Genomic DNA, 23,869 nt, shown 5'->3' with positions numbered 1-23,869 from the left:
GGTCCGGGAAGATCCCACATGCCGCAGAGCAACTTAGCCCGTGCGCCACAACTACTGAGCCTGTGCTCTAGAGCCCGCGACCCACAACTACTGAAGCCCGCGTGCCACAACTACCTGAGCCTGCGCTCTGGAGCCGGCGAGCCACAGCTACTAAAGCCCGCGCACCTAGAGCCCGTGCTCCGCAACAAGAGAAGCCACTGCAATGAGAAGCCCGTGCGCCGCAACAAAGAGTAGCCTCCGCTCGCCACAACTAGAGAAAGCCCACATGCAGCAACGAAGACCCAACACAGCCAAAAATAAAAATAAATAAGTTTTTTAAAAAATTTTAAAAAAAAAGAGTTAACTGTTGGTTTAGCAGGTCAACCAGTGTGCAACCCCAATTGCTATGGTAGAGCTACTGGATTAACTTCCTTCTTAGCTCCATTTTTCTATCCCACTCTTGTTTTTCTCTTTCTCTCACACTTTTCATATTCATTTCTGCTGTATTTTATATAAGCAGAAGGAGGGAGAGAGGAATGCATAAATGAATACCTGAAATTAATAAATACAGAGCAGGAAACGCCCCTGCAGCTTGAATTTTTCACCAGGCACCAAAAGTCCTTTATTAAGTAGTGCTCTGTGTCTTTGTTTCAAAACAACACCTTAATATTTGCCCTTAACTTGAAATAACTATCTGAATCATAAACTGGGCAAAACAGGATTCTCCTGCTGTGCTTACTTTTAAAAAGACCCCACACCACACACACACACACAAGATTCCCCTATGTTCTCCTCCCTTAGCACCTAGGCATGCATTTTCAGCATTCCATTGACTAGAGAGGCAAACATCCGTGTGCATGGGGGCCGGGTCTCCTCTTAGGAGAGTTTCCTCTTCTCTACCTTATTAACTGTGCGTGTTCGGTTCTCTTGAGCACCAGTCAGGGGTGACAGTTCGTGGTGAAATATTATGACAGCCTTCAGTGGAAGCTTTCCTTGCATGTGGGTAAATTTTCCCCCAGTGTAGATATGTGTTATGAACAAAATTTCGTTCATTTTCATCAGCTAGGTAACCAATATTATTGAAGCAGATTTAGTTACATCTTCAGATGAAAAGCCCTCTAAAAAATTACTGATTGTGGGGCTTCCCTGGTGGTGCAGTGGTTAAGAATCCGCCTGCCAGTGCAGGGGACACAGGTTCAAGCCCTGGTCTGGGAAGATCCCACATGCTGCAGAGCAACTAAGCCCGTGCACCACAACTACTGAGCCTGCGCTCTAGAGCCCACGAGCCACAACTACTGAAGCCAACACGCCTAGAGCCCATGCTGCGCAACAAGAGAGGCCACTGCAATGAGAAGCCCGCACACCGCAACGAAGAGTAGCCCCCGCTCGCCGCAACTAGAGAAAGCCCGTGCGCCGCAACGAAGACCCAACGCAGCCAAAAATAAATAAATAAATAAATAAAATCTTAAAAAAAAAAGAAGGTATAAGGAATGAAATTGCACTTAAAAAAAATTACTTATTGTAATTGCAGTTTTCTTACTGCAAAACATGTTCCTGCCCTCCTTTTTTTCCCCTCCTCACCCACCTAAGTTTCCACTTCACTTGATTTTGTTTTTGTCAGTCACGAATTATTTCTAAAGAATAATTGCTTCTTATTAATGGTCCATTAATTTCTACATATCCCTAATCTTCTGGGGCGAGATTAACTCTTTTTATAGCAGAACAGTCAAGGGAGTGAAATGGACTGTTTCACTCTACCCTGTTCAGCTTTCATTTCTCTTACTTGTCTTTTACTTTCTCTCTGTTTCAACTGAACGACCCAAGAAGACATGGTGCCTTTCTACTAAGGAATGTTCAATGTCCTTTGTGGTACATAATTTTATCTTTATTAGTTAAAAATTAAAAGGATTCTTACCCCCTTTTTTAAAGGTGTGTAAAGATGACATGTAAAGGTGTGTGAAGGTGATTTCAGGATGAGTGCCTCTTATGATCAGGCCAATTCAAGCAGGAGATACTATACGCAGTGCTGTCTAGTAGAACTTTCTGTTCTGTTCTATGTCTGTTCCAAATGGTAGCCACTCACCACGTGTGGCTATTGAGCACTGAGGAACTGACTTTTTAATTGTATCTGATTTTAAATAATTTAAATAGCCACATGTGGTAGTGGCTCCTGAATTGGACTGTGCAGTTAACTAGATGTTCACTGACCTTGCCAGGTTAGATCAGAAATAAGGAGTGTGTTGGGCTTCCCTGGTGATGCAGTGGTTAAGAATCCGCCTGCCAATGCAGGGGACACGGGTTCGAGCCCTGATCCAGGACGACCCCACATGCCACGGAACAGCTAAGCCCGTGTGCCACAACTGCTGAGCCTGTGCTCTAGAGCCCGCGAGCCATAACTACTGAAGCCCACAAGCCACAACTACTGAAGCCCACACGCCTAGAGCCCGTGCTGCACAACAAGAGAAGCCACCGCAATGAGAAGCCCGTGCACCACAACGAAGAGTAGCCCCCGCTCGCCGCAACTAGAGAAAGCCTGCACGCAGCAGCGAAGACCCAATGCAGCCAAAAATAATAAATAAATAAAATAAATAAATTTATAAAAAAAAAAGAAAGAAATAAGTAGTAGTGTGTTTCGGGCCTCAAACAAGTTCCTTCATACCCATCTATTTTTTTTTAATTTTAATTTTATTTTGGAGTACAGTTGGTTTACAGTGTTGTGTTAGTTTCAAGTGTACAGCAAAATGAATAAGTTATACATATGTCCATTCTTTTTCAGATTCTTTTCCCATATAGGTTATTACGGAATATTGAATAGAGTTCTCTGTGCTGTACAGTGGGTCCTTGTTGATTATCTATTTTATACATAGTAGTGTGTGTGTGTGTGTGTGTGTGTGTGTGTGTGTGTGTGAGTGTGTGTGTTCATCCCAAGCTCCTCATTTATCCCATCTATTTTTGGTTTCTCCTCTACAAGCTCTGGTATTTGGTACTTGTCGTTCAGACCCTCTCAGATGTGCACAGGCCTCCAGAACTGGCACTTAGCTCCTGTGGTTCACATCAGGTCTGTAGGGCCGTGATAGAACCTACTAGCCAAGACGTATCTCTGGCTCCTGGGGGCCCTGGGGTGCCCTCTCCGTCTCTGCCTCAGTTTTGGTCACACAGCATGGCTGGAGGAGAAACCAGGTTGACTTATAAGGCATTATCAGATCATGAGATGAAATCATGAGCTATGCAGGATATGGATGGGCTGTGGGGAGAACTTTTACAGGGGGATGTTGGCAGGGACTGAGATCACAGGAGAAGCCTGTGGTGGAAGGTGAGGCTGGCGAGGGCATTGGGGAGACATGAGCAGCACAGCTGAAGGAGTCCGTTCCCTCTTCTCTAGGACTGCTCGCTGAAGTCGATGAGCCTTAGCTCTCTCGTCCAGCTTGCTCCTCACACTGTGGCCTTGTGCTGGCCTGGGCGAAAAACTTGGTTGCTTGTGAGTGCACTGGCACACTAGGTCATCTGACTAATGCTCTCCAACTCTGACATACTGTGGTCCTCCACTGCCAGCCCAGGAGGCAGGGGAAAGGGTAGTCTGGTCTTCTCCCCTCTGGTGAGTGGGATCACCAGCCACGTGGGCTTAACCAGCAGACTTACCAGCCTTCCCCTCTCCCACTCCCATTACAACCAAGGCAGGGGGCTCTGCCTCCATCTCTCACGACCCTGTCCGCATTGCCAATGCCTGGGTCAGACCCTGTCATCTAGGTCCCGACTGTTATCACAAGAGCCTAGGGGTCTCTGTCCAGGTCACCCTCCCTGTCATGGATTCATCACATTGCAGTCTAGTTTGACCTCCTCTGACATCAGCCTAGCATAAGCACAGTCCAAACTGCTGCTGGGGTTTCCCAGGTTGGGTGTGTTGGGATGGGGCTCCCTCTTACCCCTCCAGCCCCCCGTCTCTGGCCAGTGATCACCCCCAGCTGGTAGTGTCTGGCGCACTCTGCATCTGCACGCACCTCGCCGCCCATACACGTGCTCTTCCCTCTGTCCAGAATTCCTTCCTGTCTGTGTCTACCATGTTCACCCTTCAGTACTTGGCTCACATCTCACCTCTTCCCTGAAGCCTTCCCTGACCACACACACTTTTGGTGGGTTTTTCTTTTCTCTTCCATTTCCATTACGGTGTTGATAACACGAATTCAAGTAAATTAAATCATGTGCAAATAAACTTGGGGTTGGCATTTGGAAACTAAAGTGCACAGATCTTAAGCATACAGTCTGATGAATGTTTACATATACACCCATGTAACCAACACTCAGATCAAGAAACTAAATATTTCCAGTACCCAGAAGGCTCCCCTGTGCCTCCTTCTAGACAGTATCCCCTAAAGGTGAGCATTGTTCTCACCTCTTTTCACTATAGATTAGTTTTGCTTGTTTTTGAGCTTTATAAAAATAGATTCTTGTAGTATGTACATTTTTATTGTAGCAAAATATACATAACATAAAATTTACCATTTTAGCCATTTTTAACTTACCGTTCAGTGGCATTAAGTGCATTCATATTGTTGTACAATCATCAACACCATCCATCTCCAGAACTTTTTCTTCAAGTATATACATTTTTTTGTGTCTGTTTTTTTCCACTCAAAATTGTGTCTGTAAGATTCATCCATGATGTTGCAGACATCAGTGGTTCATTTCTTTTCTTTTTTTAAAAATTATTATTTATTTACTTATTTTGGCTATGCCAGGTCTTAGTTGCGGCATGCATGTGGGATCTAGTTCCCCAACCAGGGATCGAACCCAGGCCCCCTGCATTGGGAGTGTAGATTCTTAACCCACTGGACCACCAGGGAAGTCCCAGTGGTTCATTTCTTTTTATTTCTGAGTAGTATTACATTGTGTGACTATACATACTACAATTTGGTTTATCCATTCTCTTGCTGATAGACAATTGGGTTATTTCCAGTTTTCTATTCTTTTGACTAAAACTGCTATGAACATGCTTGCACACATCTTTTGGTGCCCATATACATGCGTTTCTGTTGTGTGCATACCTAGGAGTTGAATTACTGGGTCAGAAGGTAGGCATATGTTCAGCTTTTGCATATAGTGCCAAACTGTTTTCCAAACAGTTGGAAGTAGTTCCCTATTGCTGTTATAACCAATTACTGCAAATTTAATGGCTTATAGCAACATGAATTCATTATCTTATAATTCTGGACCTCAGAAGTGCTAAAGTGAAGGTGTCAGCAAAGCCTTGCTGGAGGCTCTAAGGGAGAATCTGTTCCCTTGCCCTCTCCAGCTGCTAGAGGCTGCCCGCATCCCTTGAGTCGTGGCCCCTTCCTCCATCGCTAAGGCTAGCAGCATAGCATCTTCCAATCTTTTTCTCTCCAACTTCTGCTTCCATTGTCACATCTCCTCTCTCTCACTCTAGCTTTCCTACCTCCCTTGTGATTACATGGGGGCCACCTGGAAAATCCTGGGTAATCTCCCCATTTTAAGAGCCTTAACTTAATCACATCTGCAAAGGCCTTTTTGTCATAAAAGGTAACATTTTCACGGGTCCAGGGCTCAGAACGTGGACATCTCTGGGGGCCTGTTACTCTGCCTACCATTTTGTATTCCCACCAGGAAGGCATGAAAGTTCCAGTTCTTCCACATCTTTGTCAGTACCCGATCTTGTCAGTCTTTTTAATTGTAGTCATTCTGGAGGGGATATGGGGGGCACATCCACAGCTCCCACCCCCAGGCAGTGTGTCCTCCTTTGCTCTGATACAGATTTATTGCAACTTATCAGTATTATATTATAAATATTTTTTTACATGCCTCTGTCTTGGTCAAACTGTACACTTTTTCATGAGACAAGTCGTAGAGTAGCTGGTTCAATAAGTGCTCCTTGGATGGTAAGAAATGGCTGAGGGCAGGGCTTCCCTGGTGGCGCAGTGGTTTAAGAATCCACCTGCCAATGCAGGGGACACAGGTTCGAGCCCTGCTCTGGGAAGATCCCACATGCTGCGGAGCAACTAAGCCCGTGTGCCGCAGCTACTGAGCCTGCACTCTAGAGCCCACAAGCCACAACTACTGAGCCCGTGCGCTACAACTACTGAAGCCCCTGCGCCTAGAGCCCGTGCTCTGCAACAAGAGAAGCCACCGCCATGAGAAGCCCTCGCACCGCAACGAAGAGTAGCCCCCGCTCGCCGCAACTAGAGAAAGCCCGCGCACAGCAACGAAGACCCAATGCAGCCAAAAAGAAAAAAAGTTAACCAAAACTTAAAAAAAAAAAAAAAGAAAGAAAGAAATGGCTGAGGGCAGTTTTCAGCAGAGAAGCGAGCAGAGTAAAGACGTAAATGAAAGCCTGTGCTTACAGTCCCATCTCTGGCTCAGGGTAGGTTTTCTCCCAAATAAAAGTAGGACCAGAGCAAAGAACCTGGTTTGTAGCTTCTGCACACTGTTCTTTCCCAAGCTAGTTAATCTATAAGTGAGTAATGCCCTGGAAGGGGATGTGGGCCTCAACTCCTGAGGGCGTTGGTTGGAAATGACTTCACCGTGTATGTAAATGAGAGAGGGCAATGCAGTCCCACAGGCCGCCTTCTGGGGAGTATGAACTTGGACCTTTCGCACAGACTCGGGTTTTCCTTCTCCCTGGACTCTGTTCATGTAGCAGCATGCTGCAGCTTCTCGCCTGCAGAAGGAAGACCTTCCAGGGTAAGTCAGGAGTCCTTGATCTCAGGAAATGCTGCGTGTGTAGGCCGAAACCCGCCTTGGAACCTGGAGGCCGGGATTTCCGAGGAAGGAGACGGCCGAGTAGGAACGAAGTTGTGATGCCCCTGGACACGGCGGGGTGGGTGCAGAGGTCCTGGCGCTGGGAGCTGGGGCTGGAAGGCCGGGCAGTTCGACCAAGGCGAGTGTTAGACAAAGGCAGCCAGGGCTGTGGCTCCCCTGGGGGCGTGGGGACGCAAGCAGCCGCTTCCTGTGCTCGGTTCGTGCCTGCTGCCCTCGGCTGGGCGCACCTGGTTTCAGGAGGGCGCTCGGGTTTCGAGGCCTCAGGCTTATCTTTCCAGGCGCTGGGGTGCTGGCAGGGGGCCTGTGGCTTGGCGTTACTTTGACCCTCTGGGGTGTGGCATGTGCGTGAGGAACCTTGCCGTCCACATGGCAGAGGACTTTTCCGGCCCTTGTGGGAAAACCTCTGTGTCACTGACCGAGACCCGGCTGGTCAGCGCTCGGCTCCCAAAGGAGCCGGTCTTCTGAGAACAATATTATCTCCGGGCAGGAGCTCCTGGGACGGGCCGAGCAGGGCTGGGGCCGGGCGTTTGCGGTGCCGGTGACTTCCCGGCTGTCTGCCGCTCTGCCTGCTGTGTTCAGGTGGTGGAGAAACTCGGCTGCCTGCGTTCCTGCTGCGACGTGTCCTTCTAGGGCTCGGACCCTGCTCTCTCTTTGCTCCTCGTCATCCTGGACCAAGGAGGCCGAGAGCCTGGCCGCTTGGAGTCGCCCTGTGCAGACTCCGGGTCGGGGGAACCTGCAGAGACCACGTGGGCTGAGCTGCCCCCGTCAGCAGGTGCGCGTTAACTTTTGTCAGGACAGAGGGTGGATCTTCACTCCGTGTCCTCTGAGGCTGGAGGGGCACCCTCTCCCCCGGGCAAGAAGTCCTTCCTGTTCATGCAAACACCTCTCCTCTAAAGCCTCTCCTCTCGCTGTGGCCTCTGTGGACAGGCAGAGCACACCCAGCCGGCACCCTTCCCACAAAACCCCCTGGTCTCTGTAAAGAGACCTGGGACCTTCTATGGGACCCAGTTCCGTCTACCCTCCTAATGTGACTTCTTGTCTGGCGCTTACTCCTGGATGTTGGTGTCTCCCTTCTCTAACTTTCTGCACCAGTCGCCCATAGAGTAGCCTCTTCACCTCTTTCTTCAGTTAAGAATTTACCAATGAGAAATCACCTTACACCTGTCAGGATGGCTGTTATCAAAAAAACAGAAGACAACAAACACTGGTGAGGATGTGGAGAAATTGAAACCTCTGTGCACTGTTGATGGGACTGCAAAATGGTGCAGCCGCTATGGAAAACAGTGTGGAGGTTCCTCAAAAAACTAAAATAAAACTATCATATGATCCAGCAGTCCTACTTCTGGGTATTCATCCAAAAGAATTGCAATCAGGATCTCAAAGAGATATTAACACTCTTCACAGTAGCTAAACTGTGGAAACAACCTAAACGTCCATGGACAAATGAATGGATAAAGAAAATGTGGTATGCACATGCAGTGGAGTATTATTCAGCCTCATAAAACAAGGAAATTCTGCAATATGTGACATGGATGAGCCTTGAGGACATTATGATAAGTGAAATAAGCCAGTCACAGAAAGACAAATACTGCATGATTCCACTTACATGAGGGTACCCAAAAGAGTCAAATTCATAGCATCAAAGAGTGTAATGGTGGTTGCCAGGGGCTGAGGGGAAATGGAGAGCTACTCATCAATGGTCATAAAGTTTCAGTTAAACAAGATTAATAAGTTCTAGATATCTGGTGTACAATATGGTACTGAGAGTCAGTACCATATTGTACATGTAAAACTTTATTAAGAGTGTAAATATCATGTTAAGTGTTCCTACCACAATAAAGTAAAATTTTAAAAAAATTTTAAGAATTTACCACTTAAGACCTTCATCTGATCAGGTACTGGTGTGGCCACTAACTAGCTGTGGAGCCATGAGTTAGTTTCTCAGCTGTTCCAGTCTCAGCTTTTTATAAGAAGAGGATAGTAACAAATTCGTCACAGGGTCGACAGGAGGATTATATGAGGTAGTGCACGGAAAGTGCCGAGCGCGGTGTCTTGCACAGACATAGCTGTGCTCCATGAGGTCAGGGGTGTCATTGTCATCATCTGTGTATTGAGTACAAGACGACTATGAGCATAAAAATATATTTTTGTATATAATGTACTTATATTGATATATACTGCTGGTGTTGCCGTTCGAGGACCTAGTGACCTACTGAGCTATGCTTTTTCTAACTTACTTATAATCCAAGTCTAACACTGAAAAGTACCGTAAATGGAAGTATGAAAATGGACCATGAAGCCATAGATGAGCAAACAGTTAAATCTGGCTGGAGGACTGGAGACAATCTTTGTGCACGTGGGAGTCACCACGGTCACTTACCCTTAGGTGCCCCATGGTTACCAGGACAGCACTGCCAGGTACTCAGCAAATAATTACTTGGGGCCCGTTTCGGCCATGCTCTCGAGCTTCTGCACAGGAATGGTGCTGCTCTTTCTCCCACTCAGAGCTTAATTTACATATTGAAATTATTTATTTATTTATTTTATTTTTGGCTGCGTTGGGTCTTTGTTGCTGCGTGCAGGCTTTTCTCTAGTTGCGGCGAGCGGTGGCTACTCTTCATTGTGGTGCGCGGGCTTCTCATTGCGGTGGCTTCTCTTGTTGCGGAGCACGGGCTTTAGGTGCACGGGCTCAGTAGCTGTGGCGCAGGGGCTTAGTTGCTCCGGGGCCTGTGGGATCTTCCCGGACCAGGGCTCGAACCCGTGTCCCCTGCATTGGCAGGCGGATTCTTAACCACTGTGCCACCAGGGAAGTCCCAAAAGGGTGTTCACTTTCTGAAGTCTTTTTTTGTACTACCTTATTACCTTGAAGCAGATATCAAGTATGGATTCTTAGATGTGAGGGCTCTGACTTTTGTGGGTTTTTTTGGTTTTCTGTGGGGTTTTTGGCTGCGTTGGGTCTTTGTTGCTGCATGCAGGCTTTCTGGCTTTCTCTAGTTGTGGCGAGTGGGGGCCACTCTTTGTTGTGGTGTGCGGACTTCTCATTGCGGTGGCTTCTCTCGTTGCGGAGCACGGGCTCTAGGCGCGTGGGCTTCAGTAGTTGTGGCATGCAGGCTCAATAGTTGTGGCGCATGGACTTAGTTGCTTTGTGGCATGTGGGATCTTCCCGGGCCAGGGATCGAACCCGTGTCCCCTGCACTGGCAGGCGGATTCTTAAGCACTGCGTCACCAGGGAAGTCCCAAGGGCTCTGACTTTTTTGAATTATGTTTTTATTGTAGTAAAATATACATAACATAAACTTTGACATTTTAACCATTTTTAAGTGTACAATTCAGTGACATTAAGTGCATTTACAATGTTGTGTAACCATTGCCATTATCTATCTCTAGAACTTTTTCATCATTTTAGACAGAAACTCGGTAACCATTAAATAATAACTCCTCATTATCCCCTCCCCCTAGTCCCTGGTAACCAGTATTTTATTTTCTGTCTCTATACATTTGCCTATTCTAGATATCTCCTCCTATGAGTAGAATCATACAGTATTTATCCTTTCGTGATTGGCTTATTTCACTTAGCATGGTGTCCTCAAGGTTCATCCATTGTCATAACATGTATCTGAATTTCATTCCTTTTTAGGGCAGAATAATATTCCCCTGTATGTATAAACCACATTCTGTTTATCTGTTCATCTGTTGATGGACACTTGGGTTGCTGCCACCTTTTGGCTGTTGTGAATAGTGCTGATGTGAACATGGGTGTACAGGTATCTTCTTGAGACCCTGCTTTTAATTCTTTGGGATATATACCCAGAAGTGGAATTGCTGGGTCATATGGTAACTCTGTGTTTTGCCCTGATTTTTTAAACAGCTTAAAAATTATTTTGAGGTATTAGTCATATAACATAAATTTCAGCCTTGTGAAGTGTACAGTTCAGTGGTTTTTAGTATGTTCACAAGGTTGTGCAGTCATCCCCACCAGTCACTGATTTTTATGACCGCTTAGGAACCACAGAGGGAAAGAGAGTACCTTAAAGGTGGCTTGGGTGTAAGGAAGGGAGCTTTCAGGATTAGTATGAGACTCTTTAAAAAAGAAGGATCGTTGTACCAAATCCTTAAAATGCCACTCAGGCTTTAGCAACAATACTCTGCCCACTGCAAGGCTTTAGGACCAAAATTCAGAAAGGCTCCCCTGCTACCTGACATATTTTCAGCTACTTATGAGGCCTCGTTTTATGGAACAGGATGTTGAATAATCTCACAAATGGGTCACCCTCATCAGGAATGCTCTGGAAGCCTGGTTGTGTAGGATGAGGCAGGCTTTTATGCAGCTTCTTGCTGCTTTGTCGCACCTCCCATGCTTGCTTTGTCAGATGTCCTTCCCTGGCTTGGAACTGGTTCTCTTCCTTCTCTGGTTCTGATCCCATATTCTGCAACGACTTGTGTTTCCAAACATGAAACAGATTGTTTACAATAAATGCCTTAAATGTTTGATTTCAGATTGCTGTGCTTTGAAGCAAACAATAAAACTCATCCACTTTTGTTATTACATACCATTCATACCTACCAGGGTGCTCTGGTTTTCACTCATTCTGGTTGTGTACTTGTGGTTTTTAACGTTTTATGCTTTAGGGATGGTTTTATTGTGATTTTCTGATAGTTTGCCAGCTTTCTTTTCTTTCTTTTTTTTTTTTTTTGGTATACCATACAGTTTGCCCATTCAGAGTGTACAATTCAGTGGGTTTTTTTAGCGTATTCACAGAGTTGCGCAATGTACAACCAATACCACAATCAATTCCAGAATATTTTTATCACCCCGAAAGAAATCGCACACCTATTGGCAGTCACTCCCCATTTCCTCCCAACCCCCAGCCCTAGGGAACCAAGCCACTAATGTACTCTGTCTCTACAGATTAGGGGCCAGCTTTCTTAGATCCTTGTTTAACAGTGATTTTCCCCCTGAAATTATAGTATAAGCCACCCATTCTGCCTTCTTTCCCTGTTGCATTCTTGTCATCTCCCTTCCCTTCCCTTCCTTTCCCTTCCTTTCCCTTCCCTTCCCTTCCCTTCCCTTCCCTTCCCTTCCCTTCCCTTCCCTTCCCTTCCCTTCCCTTCCCTTCCCTTCCTTTCCCTTCCCTTCTCCTCCCCTCCACTCCCCTCCCCTTGCTTTTCTTTTGCCTCCCTCCCTCCCTCCCTCCCTTGCTTCCTTCCTTCCTTGCTTCCTTCCTTCCTTCCTTCCTTTCCTCTTCTCATATTAGCAGGTTAGCTGTAAATCCTTCTCAAGTAGCTCTCAAAGTGGATGAGTTGGTAGATGGGGCACAGCTACAGGAGTTCATCCGACAGATGGACAGACAGCCATTGTTGAGCCTTGGAATGCCCTTCTAAGTCACCTGCCTTCATTCTGTCACTGTGAGGCTGGATTTCTTTTTTTCCCCCCCAGTTTTATTGATAAATAATTGACATACATCACTCTATAAGTTTAAGGCATATAGCATGATGGCTTGATGTACATACATAATGAAATGATTACCACAGTAGTTTCATCTAACATCCATCTTCTCACGTAGATAAAATAAAGACAAATAAAAAAGGGAAAAAGGAAAGAAATGTAATCCTTGTAATGACAACTTATAGGACTTACTCTCTTAGTAGCTTTCCTGTGTCTTGTGCAGCGGTGTTAGCTACAGCCATCGTGTTGTACATTACATCCCTAGTACTTCTTTATCTTGTAACTGGAAGTTTGTACCTTTTGACCCCCTTCCTCCGATTTCCCCTCCCAGGTTGGCTTGCTTTTCTCTGGCTGGGCTGCAAGGACCTTGAGAGCCAGGCCAGTCAGAGCCACAGGGCCGGAAGCTGCTCTGGGTTGGATCGGCCTTGCTGTGTGAACAAGTGCTGAGACTGAAATCAAATGAGCAGATTCTAGATGTGTAAATTCAGTCACTTGCTTCTTCTCTAACAGAAACAGTATTTAATAGTCACTAATGGTAGAGCAGTTTCAAAATCTGCAAATACCATTGACCCTTGAACAAGGCAGGGGTTAGAGGCGCTCACCTCCCCACAGTTGAAAATCCGAGAATAACTTGTAGTCGACGCTCTGTATACATGGTTCCTCCTTATAGGCAGTTCTTCCGTACACGTGGTTCCGCATCTGCAGATTCAACCAACATGGAATCATAGTACCATAGTATTTAATATTGAAAAAGAAAATCCGTGTGTAAGTGGATCCGCACAGTTCAAACTCGTGCTGTCCAGGGTCAACTGTATCAGTGTGTAACACGCTAATCACTGTTGCTGCTGGTGAGAAAATATTGGTTGCACTTGGACATAAGTAGTCTGCATTCAGCATAGCTCTTTGCTCACTTTTTCAGCCAGATGCCTTGGGTTTGAATCCTGGTTCTGCTCCCTTTATTACCTAGGTAACCTTGAGCAAGTCAGTTCACCTTCCTGGAAGCCTCCTCTCCTCCTCTGTGGAAGGGGAGAGTAATAAATCCAACTGCATAGCTTGTTGTGAGATTTAAACAAGAGAATGTGTGCACAGCATTTAATACGGTGCCTGGCCGAGAGTGAGAGCTCTGTAAATGTTAGCTGGTATTAAGGGGGCATCCTGTATTGTGTGCCTGCTGTATACAAGGTACCAGGTTAGGTTTTGCAAGGAATAAGCCAAAGCCTTGTGAATGGAATCTGAGCCCTGTTGATGTTACAATCATGCCCAGATGGGCAGTTAATGCTGGGGAAGCAGAGGCTGGGTGACATGCACATTTTACTCATTTCCTTAGACTGTAAATTTTATTAAATAATTTTCATAAAACATCATGTTGATTTATAAACAACAATGCAGGAAAGATTTGGCTAAGCTTAGCTTCTTGCTGGGAGTTATAGATATTTTCATTTCTTGTGGGCAAATTAAAACATTTTATCATTTACTCTTGGCCACTGGTAGCTTTAGTCAGGACAAACCATCTTGCTCAGAACAAATAACCTTGACAGAAAGGGGTAGTCAGGGTCCTACTTAATGAATCTGCTAGTGGTGCTTGGTGCTGAGGAGCAGCAGCAGTGTCCGTTCGCAGGCTTGCTGTGTGTGTCTCCCCTTCCGTCCCATCTCCTGCTGCTGCGATGGAGCGAGTACTAGCAGGCCCTCTCTGTGGAATTTCTGAGCCACGTGAGACAGAGTGTGGTGTACTCTAAGAACAAGACCTGTCCTGCCTTTCCTGTGCACTTTGGTTGAGAGAAATAGTATAAGCTCCTGTTTGGGGGTTTGCTTATTTCTTAAAACAGAAAATGGTGATCATTCTGATGGCAGAGGTTTTGTATCAGTTTTAGCCTGGGAGACCACTTTTGACCTGGCTCTAGATGTCAGAGTCAGCTGGAGACTGCAAGCTCGTCCTTCAGACCCCCAGGAGGACAGGGGCCAGGAGCCAGGCGTTAGAGCACCTCCCAGAGGCATCTTTACACATAACCTCAGCCCCTTGTGTTGTCTTAGAAAAAAATCTTTCAGGCCCTCACTTTACTGTCAGTAAAATGGGATGAATGACACCTGCTTCTTGGGGTTGTATTAAGGATTAGAAAAATACATTTGGGACTTCCCTGGTGGCACAGTGGTTAAGAATCCGCCTGCCAGCGCAGGGGACACGGGTTCAAGCCCTGGTCCGGGAAGATCCCACAGGCCCCAGAGCAACTAAGCCGGTGCGCCACAACTACTGAGCCTGTGCTCTGGAGCCCGTGAGCCACAACTACTGAGCCCGTGTGCCACAACTACTGAAGCCCGTGAGCCACAACCACTGAGCCCGCGTGCCGCAACTACAGAAGTTCGCACGCCTAGAGCCCGTGCTCCGCAACAAGAGAAGCCACTGCAATGAGAAGCCTGCACACCTCAGCGAAGAGTAGCCCCTGCTCACCGCAACTAGAGAAAGCCCACACGCAGCAACAAAGACCCAACACAGCCAAAAAATGAATAAATGAATAAAAATTTAAAAAAATATATATATTAAAAAAAAATACATTTGAAGCACATAGCACGCTGCCTTCCATGGGTCAGAGCTGTTGTGTAGCCGTTCTATGCCTGGAAAAGACTGGTGAGTTTGGTTTGTAGCCCCTTCAAATGACCACAAAGACCAGGCCAGTCAATTTCTTTTTCTTTCCTTTTTGTCTTTGTTTTTTTGGCCGTATCGTGTGACATGTGGGCTCTTAGCTCCGTGAGCAGGGATCACACCTGCGCCCCCTGCAATGGAAGCATAGAGTCTTAACCACTGGACCACTAGGGAAGTCCCAGGCAATTTCTTTTGGCCAAAATAGCATCCCTCAGTTATTTCATCCAGGGAGAGAAAAAACGTGTGACACGTATGCTGACACTTCTCTATCCCATCTGCCCCATGCCAGACTCAAGTCACCACCTGGAAGTGGCCTCAACATTCTCCTGATCCCACGCTCCAGGCAGACAGCTGCCAGTCGGTCAAGGTCAGTAGGAGAGACACAGTCGGGTTGTCACCCCTGCAGCATGTCGTGTGGGCGAGGCTGCTGACCTGCACCCCCCTCCTCCATGGCAGTGCCTTTTGAATGTCCACACAACCTGGTAGCGCTCTTTGCTCTATTTTTACAGCAGCTAGTCTTTTCTCCTTGTCATCTATGTTAGTCCTCGTTTCCTTCTAGCTTCTATTTCAGCAGCATCTCTTTTAGTGTAAAAATCCCCAGAAGGTATTTCTACAAACAGCCTTTACAGAATCTAAGGACACGCGCTTAAAAGCAGCTCTTGGCCCACTCCACAGACGTTTATGAGTGCCTGTGTGCCGGCCTGTGATGTGTGACAGAGCCAACACAGCCCTAGTTTTCCAGAGCTCAGTCTGAAAAAGAAAAAAGTGGACAGACCATTTTTTTATTTAGTTCTTCCCTCCACCCTGTGGCAAAGGCAGGACTAATCTCAATTTACAAGGAAAAAGGAGGCTGAGAGAGCTGTTTAAGTTTATTCAGCAGCTGGTGCCCGGGACCAGGTTCGCTTTCAGCAGCATGCTGGTCCAGGCTTTGTTTGGGGACACCACTGGCCGGCGGCGGGGCATCCACACAGGAGGATGAGCGGCGGGGCAGGCTGTTGACTGCCTTCCCAGCAGCTGTTCCTTCTTTCTTCAGAGCTGGGGTTTTGGGGTAGTCAGCACCAGGGCCAGGCTTTGAGTCACTTCAAGCCTGAGTCGCTCTTGGTGGTTCCATTCCCCTTTGCCATGTATTCACTCTCCTGGCCTCCCGTGCAGCCATGTAACCCAGTACCAGCCAAGGAGACTTAAAGGGAAGACCACTGGAGATCTTTCTGGCATCCAAGAGAAATGAGCATGAGGAGGGAGCCTCCTCCTCCCTGTTTTGCCCTTCCCCTCTTCATTCCGCCTTGCCTGCTCTCCCGCGAGAAGATAATGCTGGTGCCGTGGCAGCATCTTGTGATCGGGAGGGGAGACACACTGCAGATGGCTGAATGGAAAAGCAAAAGGATCTCGGATCCTTCATCTTCCAAGCACTGAAGTCTTCCAACCAAGACTTTTCCTAAATACCTCTTGATAAACGAGATCACAAATGTCTTTGTGGTTAAAGCGTTTTAAGGCTGGGCTTCTCAGAGTGTGGTGCTTGTCTGAAGTGCAAATTCCTGGGCCAGACCCCAGCCCTACTGACTCAGGATCTCTGGGTGTGGGGTCCAGCATTTTTGTTTTTACACACCCTCAAGGTGATTCTGATGCAAGCTCAAGTTTGAGAGCCACTGGTTTAAGCCCTTGTAGCTTTCCTAAAACTGATCCCGGCGGGGTCGACAAGGGAAGGGCTGCCATTACCAGTCAGTTCTCCGTGTCCCGATGAGGTCCAAGTTTGTCTCCACTGGCAGCCAGTGGCTGTGACACAGATCTGTTGCCTCAGTGGCTTTAATGATGCTTTTTCTAGGGGGGGCCCAGTCAGACCTGGCTGGTTCTGGGGTGTCAGTGTCTGGGTCTGCCACTCCCTGAAGAGCCCCAGAAGTATTTTGCCCTCAGAACCAAATGTGACAAATATAGGTATTTTATTGTTTTCCCTGAGTAAAAGAATTCTTTTATTCAATAAGTAGAGAGTGATGTAGAAGACACCAGACTTAAGGGTCTCACACATGTGTGAATAGAATGATATCTGAGGTGTTCAGACAACAGATACTTCCTGGGAGCCTGCTCTGGGCTGAGTGCTGGGGAAACAGTGGTAGAGAAGATAAAAGGGTGTGTGGAGCTGGAGTACCACAGCTGCAAAGATGAAGACGGATGGGGCTGTGGAAGCATGTAGAACTGTCCCTCCTGGGAGACCCGGGTAGATCAGGGAAGGCTTCCTGCAGGAAGTAGCTACTCATCTGACAATACTAAGTGTGTGCTGGGGTTGGGGAGAGAGCGTTCCAGGCTGGGGGCAGGGCTTGTGCGAAGACCTGGAGGTGAGAGAGACCCTGGCTCCTTCCAACAAGGAACAGGAGATCGGTGTGGCAGGAAGGCAGAGTCACCTGGGAAACAGTCCTGTTCAAGCTCTCAGACCCAGGGAAGCATCTGAGAAGCAGGTTGAGATGTAGACAGAATGATATTTAAATGATTTATTAATGTGAACTGGCCTCTTACTGTCTCAAATGGAAATAATTTACTTACTGCTTTTTATTATGGCCCATTAAATGCTGCTCTCTTCTCCCCCTCCGTCCTGCCCTGTCCCCTCTTCGTTTTATTGGTATATACTCATTCCTGTGAGCAGAGGCACTCACTAACTATTTATTTGGGACCTTCATGTCACTAGGCCTCCCTTTCCTGCCCCCATGAAGCGGACTAAAGTAAAGTAGTATTTCCCTCTGTTGTCCAACCCTAGGAACCATCTGGGCGGCTTGTTACAAATTCAGGTTCTCTGCCTCCTTCTGGGAGATGTCAGTTCGCCAGGTCTGAAGAGTTTGGGAACCTGTATGTTTTAAATTAGTTTTATTGAGTATATATATATTTATTATACATAGATTTGTGTGTATAATTGACATACAAAGAAAATGCACCTATTTTAAGTGTACTGATAGCTGTGCTTTAACGAATGTATACACTTCTCACTATCACAGCCCCTTGCAGACACGCTTCACCCTCAGCCCCAGGCAGCCTCTGATCTGCTTTCCGTGACTGTAGATTAGTTTTGCCACTTTTAACATTTCATATCAATGGAGTCATGTAGAGTGTACTCTTTTCTCTCTGGCTTCTTTCACTTAGTATGTTTTTGAGATTCATCCATGTTGTGTGTATATATAAGTAATTCATTCCTTTTATTGCTGAAGAGTAGTTCTCTCACTGAGAATGTACGAGTGTTTTTGCTGCATTGCCACTTAGCCATTCTCTTGCTAACGCACAGTTGTTTTTTTTTTTTTTTTTTTTTTTAATTTATTTATTATTTATTTATTTTTGGCTGTGTTGGGTCTTCGTTTCTGTGCGAGGGCTTCCTCCAGTCGCGGCAAGCGGGGGCCACTCTTCATCGCGGTGCGCGGGCCTCTCACTTTCGCGGCCTCTCTTGTTGCGGAGCACAGGCTCCAGACCTCCAGACGCGCAGGCTCAGTAGCTGTGGCTCACGGGCCCAGCCGCTCCGCGGCATGTGGGATCCTCCCAGGCCAGGGCTCGAACCCGTGTCCCCTGCATTGGCAGGCAGATTCTCAACCACTGCGCCACCAGGGAAGCCCCTGCACAGTTGTTTTGTTTCCAGTTTTGGGTCATTATGGACAGAGATACTGTGAACATTCAGGTATAAACTGCTTTGTGGACACATGTTTGCATTTGTCTTGGGTAAATCCCTAGGAGTGGGCTTGCTGGGTCGTATGATGCATGAATGCTCTAACTGGGAAAGGAGCTGCCACACTTTTCCTAGGTGCTTGTACCAATTGGCATTCTCACCGACAGTGTAGGAGAGGGCTAGTTGCTTTGCATCCGTGCAACCACTTGGTATGGTCAATTTTTTGTTGGATTAAAAATTTTTTTTGCCATTCCAGTGGTTGTATAGTGATTTGTCACTGTGGTTTTACTTTGCATTTTCCTGCTGATTGAAGATTGAGCATCTTTTCATGTGCTTCTTGGCATGTGAAATGTCTGTTCACATCTTTTGCCCATTTTTTAAAATTGTTTGCTTATTTAGCTGTAAGAATTTTTTGTTTGCTTATATTTTATTTCAGAATTATACATGTTTATTCACAAGTAAGATTGGTCAGTAGTTTTCTTTTTTATGTTAAATTCGGGTGTTTTTACAAATAATTTTTCATTATATTCTGGGTATAAGTTCTTGTCACACATCTGTACTGTGAATATTTTCTCTTTGTCTGGTTTGCCTTTTCATTTTCTTAATGGTGTCTTTTGAAGAGCAGAAGACTTAAATTTTGATGAAGTTTGATTTATCAATTTTTTTCTTTTATAGTTTGAGCTTTTTGGGGTGTTCTAAGAAATCTTTGCCTACCCTAAGGTCATGAAGATTTTCTCCTATGTTTTCTTCTACAAGTTGTATAGGTCCATTCTGAGTTTTCATATATGATGCAAGGTATGGATCAAGGTTCATTTTTTTGCATATGGATGCCCACTTGTTCCAGCACCATTTGTTGAAAACACTATTCTTTTCCCATTGCATTACCTTGACACCTTTGTCAACTATTCAGCTGCTCGTGTATGTGTTGGTCTATTTATGGACTCTCTGCTGTGTCCTGTTGATCTATGTGTCTGTCCTTATGCCAATACCAATACCACACTGTCTTGATTACAGGAATCTGTATTTTTAAAAAGAACCCCTAGACGGTTCTCATGATCATGTCCATTCGGGAAACATGTATTAGATTTTTCTAAGGATCCTTCTGGTGATGACAGTCTTAAGTCTGTGTATTCCTGCCAGCACAGCCTCAATTTATATCCCAACTCCTTGCTGCTCAGAGTGGGGTCTACAGACAAGCAGCATCGGCAACACCCAGGAACTTGTTCAAGATGCAGACTGTGGCCTTGCCCCAGACCTACTGAGTAGAACTTGCATTGTAACGAGATCCCCGGGGTTCCCATCAAGGTTACACAGCACTTTTCTAGGTGTCACTACCCTGAAGCAGGGCTTTACAGATTTTTGGATCACGAATAACTCCACAGTTAGAAACACGTATAACAACGTACATGTCAATGTAGCTGAAACAGGTCTTTACAAAAGAATGCTTACTCTTCCTACCTGGTGGTTGCTTTTCTGTTCCTTTCCTCTCCAGCCCTATTCCCCCCTCCCTCCCTTTCTTCCTGTTATAGCTTTCTTGAGGTGTAATTTATGTACTGTAAACGTCACCCATTCTCACTGAACAGTTTGCATTTATGTGGTTGTGCAGCTCTTTCCACAATCAAGTTTTAGAACACTTTCATCATCCCCAAAGATTCCCTTTTGCCTCTTTACGGGCAATTCTATGCTATTTAAAATACTGGTAGCTACCTACAGTTTACAGAGAGTCCCAGACTTGAGTTGGACCAGCCGTGCAGCAGCACTGCTCAGACTTGGCTAGAAGTGTCTTCTTATTGGGCTTCCAAACGCAGAACTACTTTTACACGGGACGTTATTTTTAGTATATTTCTGTCACATAATAATGCATCATATATGTACATGAGCTTTAATGTGTAGAAATTAGTTGCTGAATCCATAAGTTTAAAGAATCTTGACCTTTTTTTAAAAAATTTATTTATTTATTTTTGGCCGTGTTGGGTCTTCGTTTCTGTGCGAGGGCTTTCTCTAGTTGCGGCGAGCGGGGGCCACTCTTCATCGTGGTGCGTGGGCCTCTCACTATCGTGGCCTCTCTTGTTGCGGAGCACAGGCTCCAGACGCGCAGGCTCAGTAGTTGTGGCTCACGGGCCTAGTCGCTCCGCTGCATGTGGGATCTTCCCAGACCAGGGCTTGAACCCGTGTCCCCTGCATTCGCAGGCAGAGTCTCAACCACTGCGCCACCAGGGAAGCCCTCTTGACCTTCTTAAACCCTTGAGTTGATTTATTCTATGTATTTTTGAGCCTGGACTAGCTGGTTTGCAGAGAGGTGAAAAGATTCCTCAAGTGTTTTGCTCAGCAGCGGTTAGTCACATGTGTCTGAAATATTGTAATTTCTGAAAATACAGAGGGCTAGCTTTGTGGTTTTCTTGTCTGAGGCAGGTCCTAAAGGTCCTTTCCTTAGGTGAGTTAGAAGCTCAGAGTTGAGTACGTATTGTAGGTTTCTGTTGTGAACGTGGAATATATTTTCCTCTGCATTCAGTGCCCTTAAGGCAGTGCCTTGCCTTTCACCTCTAGGCAGCTATCAAGCCCCCTGTCTGTACTTCTAGAGTCAGACAGCTTGAGTTTGCATCTCAACCTCTGCCTTTACCAGTTGTGTGACCCCAGAAAAGTGTTTAACCTCTCAATTACTCCACCTGGAAAACAGGGTCAATAATAGCACTTACCTCATAGATTGGTTGGGCAACTTAAATGAGCTTAGAATGTAACATATTTAGGACTGGGCCTAGCACGATTGATGTTGCTTATCATCGTCATCATCATCATCATTGTCATCACCATCGTTAGTCTCTTTAGCTATTTTCCAAGCTCCCCAAATTCCTTAACAACCAAACTTACCACTTGCTATTTCTATCACAGATGCCTATTTGTGTAGCATCTACCTCTTTGGGCTAGAATGCATTCTTCCCTTTCCGTTCCGCTCCTGTTCTTATCCCCATGAACCCTCATCTGGATTATTCATTCACTGTGTAGCTCACATGGGGGGACAGGGTTTCTGTGCATCAGGCCCTGGACCCACCTGGGTGGGCTGGGAGGACAGGATTGGGTACAGGGATGGCCTCAGCGATGTGAAGGTCAGGGCAAAAGGGCAGTGTGGAGAGGGCTCCAAGAAGGACCAGGCTGTGCCACAGGGCTCCCCTGTACTTGAACTGCCTTTAGCTTTTACATGTTCCCAGTGGACGCCTCTCTGCAAAGAGTGAAGGTCTGGGAGCCAGATGGACCGAATGCCTTGTTATCAGCTTGAATGATCACCTGGAGGAAAACTTCAGAAAGTGTTTTACCCGATGCCTGCTCTTTGTCCTTGTTTCTTATGTTTGGTACCCATCTCAGCTGTGGTGTAGGGGGGACCTTCATACCCTGTCCTAGCCAGAGAACTCCAATTTTGAAACCTCAGAAGATCGATACTGTGCTCCATGAAAGTGCTCGGTGCCATATTGATGAGTGAAACCTTGGGTTGCCTTGGGAACAGAGACGTCCTTCCTGTTACTATAAAAAGGGACACAGTGGCTGCAGTCGTGAGGCAACCTACATTTTACTGATTCTTTATGGTAAAAAAGTGCCCAAAGGGAAATGCTGTATTTTTAAAATAACTTTGATGAAATACATAAGATTTCCTTTTAGTGCTGATCAAATCAAGTAAACCCACTTTTCAAATGCTTTTGGGATTTAACAGGAATCAGAGCTGCTCCATCCATCTCTCTTCTCCCCCTCTTCCCTGATCCCCCCCCATAAGGGCAGGACATTTGTTGTAATTATATTGCCTTTGCCTCCCTTGTGGATTAGCACCGTGGTTTCACTGTGCTTCCATCCAGGAAAGAGGCACTGGGACAGTTTGTTCCATGATGACTGTCACAAAACCCTTACCACTGCTATTAATGCCTTTAGCCTACCCAGGGGAACAAGTTGTGCCTGTTGGTGCTGTCAAACACCTGTCAGATATTTATTCTCTATTTTTGAAGAAGAATTTAAAAAATACAGTGGATATTACTATAAATTGCTACGGTTTTTAACAAACTTGCCCAAATGGGAATCATGTTTATTCTGTATTTATCATTTTCTAGTTTTTTTCATACTACTGTGTATTGATGTGGCAGGAACCAAGCTGTATTCAGTGTAGAGGAGGTTTTTCTACTTCTTACAGGCAGCGCAGCTTACTACAGCAGAGTTTCTCAAGCTCGACACTACTGACCTTTTGGGCTGGGTAACTCTTTAGTGTGTACGTCAGGGCAGCCTGGGCACCGTAGGATGTTCAGCAGTATCCCTGGCCTCAGTGTACTAGACGCCAGTAGCATGCCTCTCCCCAGTGTGTGACAACCCAGAATGTCTCTGGACATGTCCAAGTGTTTCCTAGAAGACATGATCGCCCCTGGTTGAGAACCCCTGTACTAGAGTGTAAGGATCGTATAGCCTGCTGTTTTTAAAGGCAGTGGTCATGTAAGCACTGGTTTGGGGTCAGCTGTAATAGAAATGTGTGTAGTGACCTTTAAAGTGTGACAATCTGGCTAATTTTACATAATGTGAGGGGCTTTCCTGGTGGCGCAGTGGTTAAGAATCCACCTGCCAGTGCAGGGGACACAGGTTCGTGCCCTGGTCCGGGAGGATCCCACATGCCGCGGAGCAACTAAGCCCGTGCGCCACAACCACTGAGCCTGCGCTCTAGAACCCGCGAGGCACAACTACTGAGCCTGTGCTCTAGAGCCCGTGCTCCGCAGCAAGAGAAGCCACCGCAACGAGAAGCCCGTGCACCGCAGTGAAGAGTATCCCCCGCTCGCCGCAACTAGAGATAGCCCTCATGCAGCAACAAAGACCCAACAGAGCCAAAAACAAAAATAAAATAAAATAAATTAATTAAAATAAAAGCTTTAAAATAATGTTAATCCAAAACTGGGTTGCTGTGATGGGCTACCATGCTTAAATAGCAGCAGCATATTGTTATTCTTTGGTGATGGTATTTGCAGGTAAAAGACAACATGCAGGATTTGAAAATACATGTATATTTCTATCCTCCTGCCATGAGAAAGGAGAGAAACAGTGACAGCCACAGCAGGCAAGGCAGCCATGCTCAGACATAGCTGTAGAGCACAGAAGGGCATTTGTCGGGCGTTGTCTTGAATGGCAGGGGCCTTTTCCGTGAACAACCCAAAGAGAAGCGTGCACATAGCCGTAAACCTTGGGACTTCACCTCTGAAGGCCTTGTTGTTTTACTCTGCAAAAATCATTCCCAGAAACAAATAACAAGATTCACGTTTTGCCTTTTCTCTTGTCAGCATCACAATCTGTAATCTTATTGTTTTCAAAATAAACTTGTCCACCAGCAGCAATAAGTAGAACTTTAAGATTTATGTGCCTTTTGTTTTTCCAAAGAGGT

General features: G+C 46.1%; 1 protein-coding gene across 16 annotated transcripts in view; it reads left to right on the top strand.

The window, feature by feature from the left end:
- MAP7D2 (MAP7 domain containing 2) overlaps positions 1 to 23,869 on the top strand; it is a 105,748-nt gene that overhangs the window by 8,733 nt on the left and 73,146 nt on the right. For 2 of the 16 annotated variants that reach the window (XM_082447029.1, XM_082447020.1), the window contains exon 1: positions 6,576 to 6,672. The exons of 7 other annotated variants lie outside the window; for them this stretch is intronic. In XM_082447029.1, coding sequence (XP_082303155.1) covers positions 6,633 to 6,672 — 40 coding nt within the window. In that variant the 5' untranslated portion in view covers positions 6,576 to 6,632. Of the gene's footprint in view, positions 1 to 6,575; positions 6,673 to 23,869 lie in introns of those variants that run through there. 7 more of the 16 variants (XM_082447031.1, XM_082447035.1, XM_082447025.1 and 4 more) reach the window with 5 other exon arrangements.

Source organism: Balaenoptera physalus (genome assembly GCF_965194825.1).
Source record: "Balaenoptera physalus genome assembly, chromosome: X".
Taxonomy (NCBI): Eukaryota; Metazoa; Chordata; class Mammalia; order Artiodactyla; family Balaenopteridae; genus Balaenoptera; species Balaenoptera physalus.
Note: the sequence above shows the minus strand (reverse complement) of the source record. Positions and strands in the feature narration are given on the sequence as shown.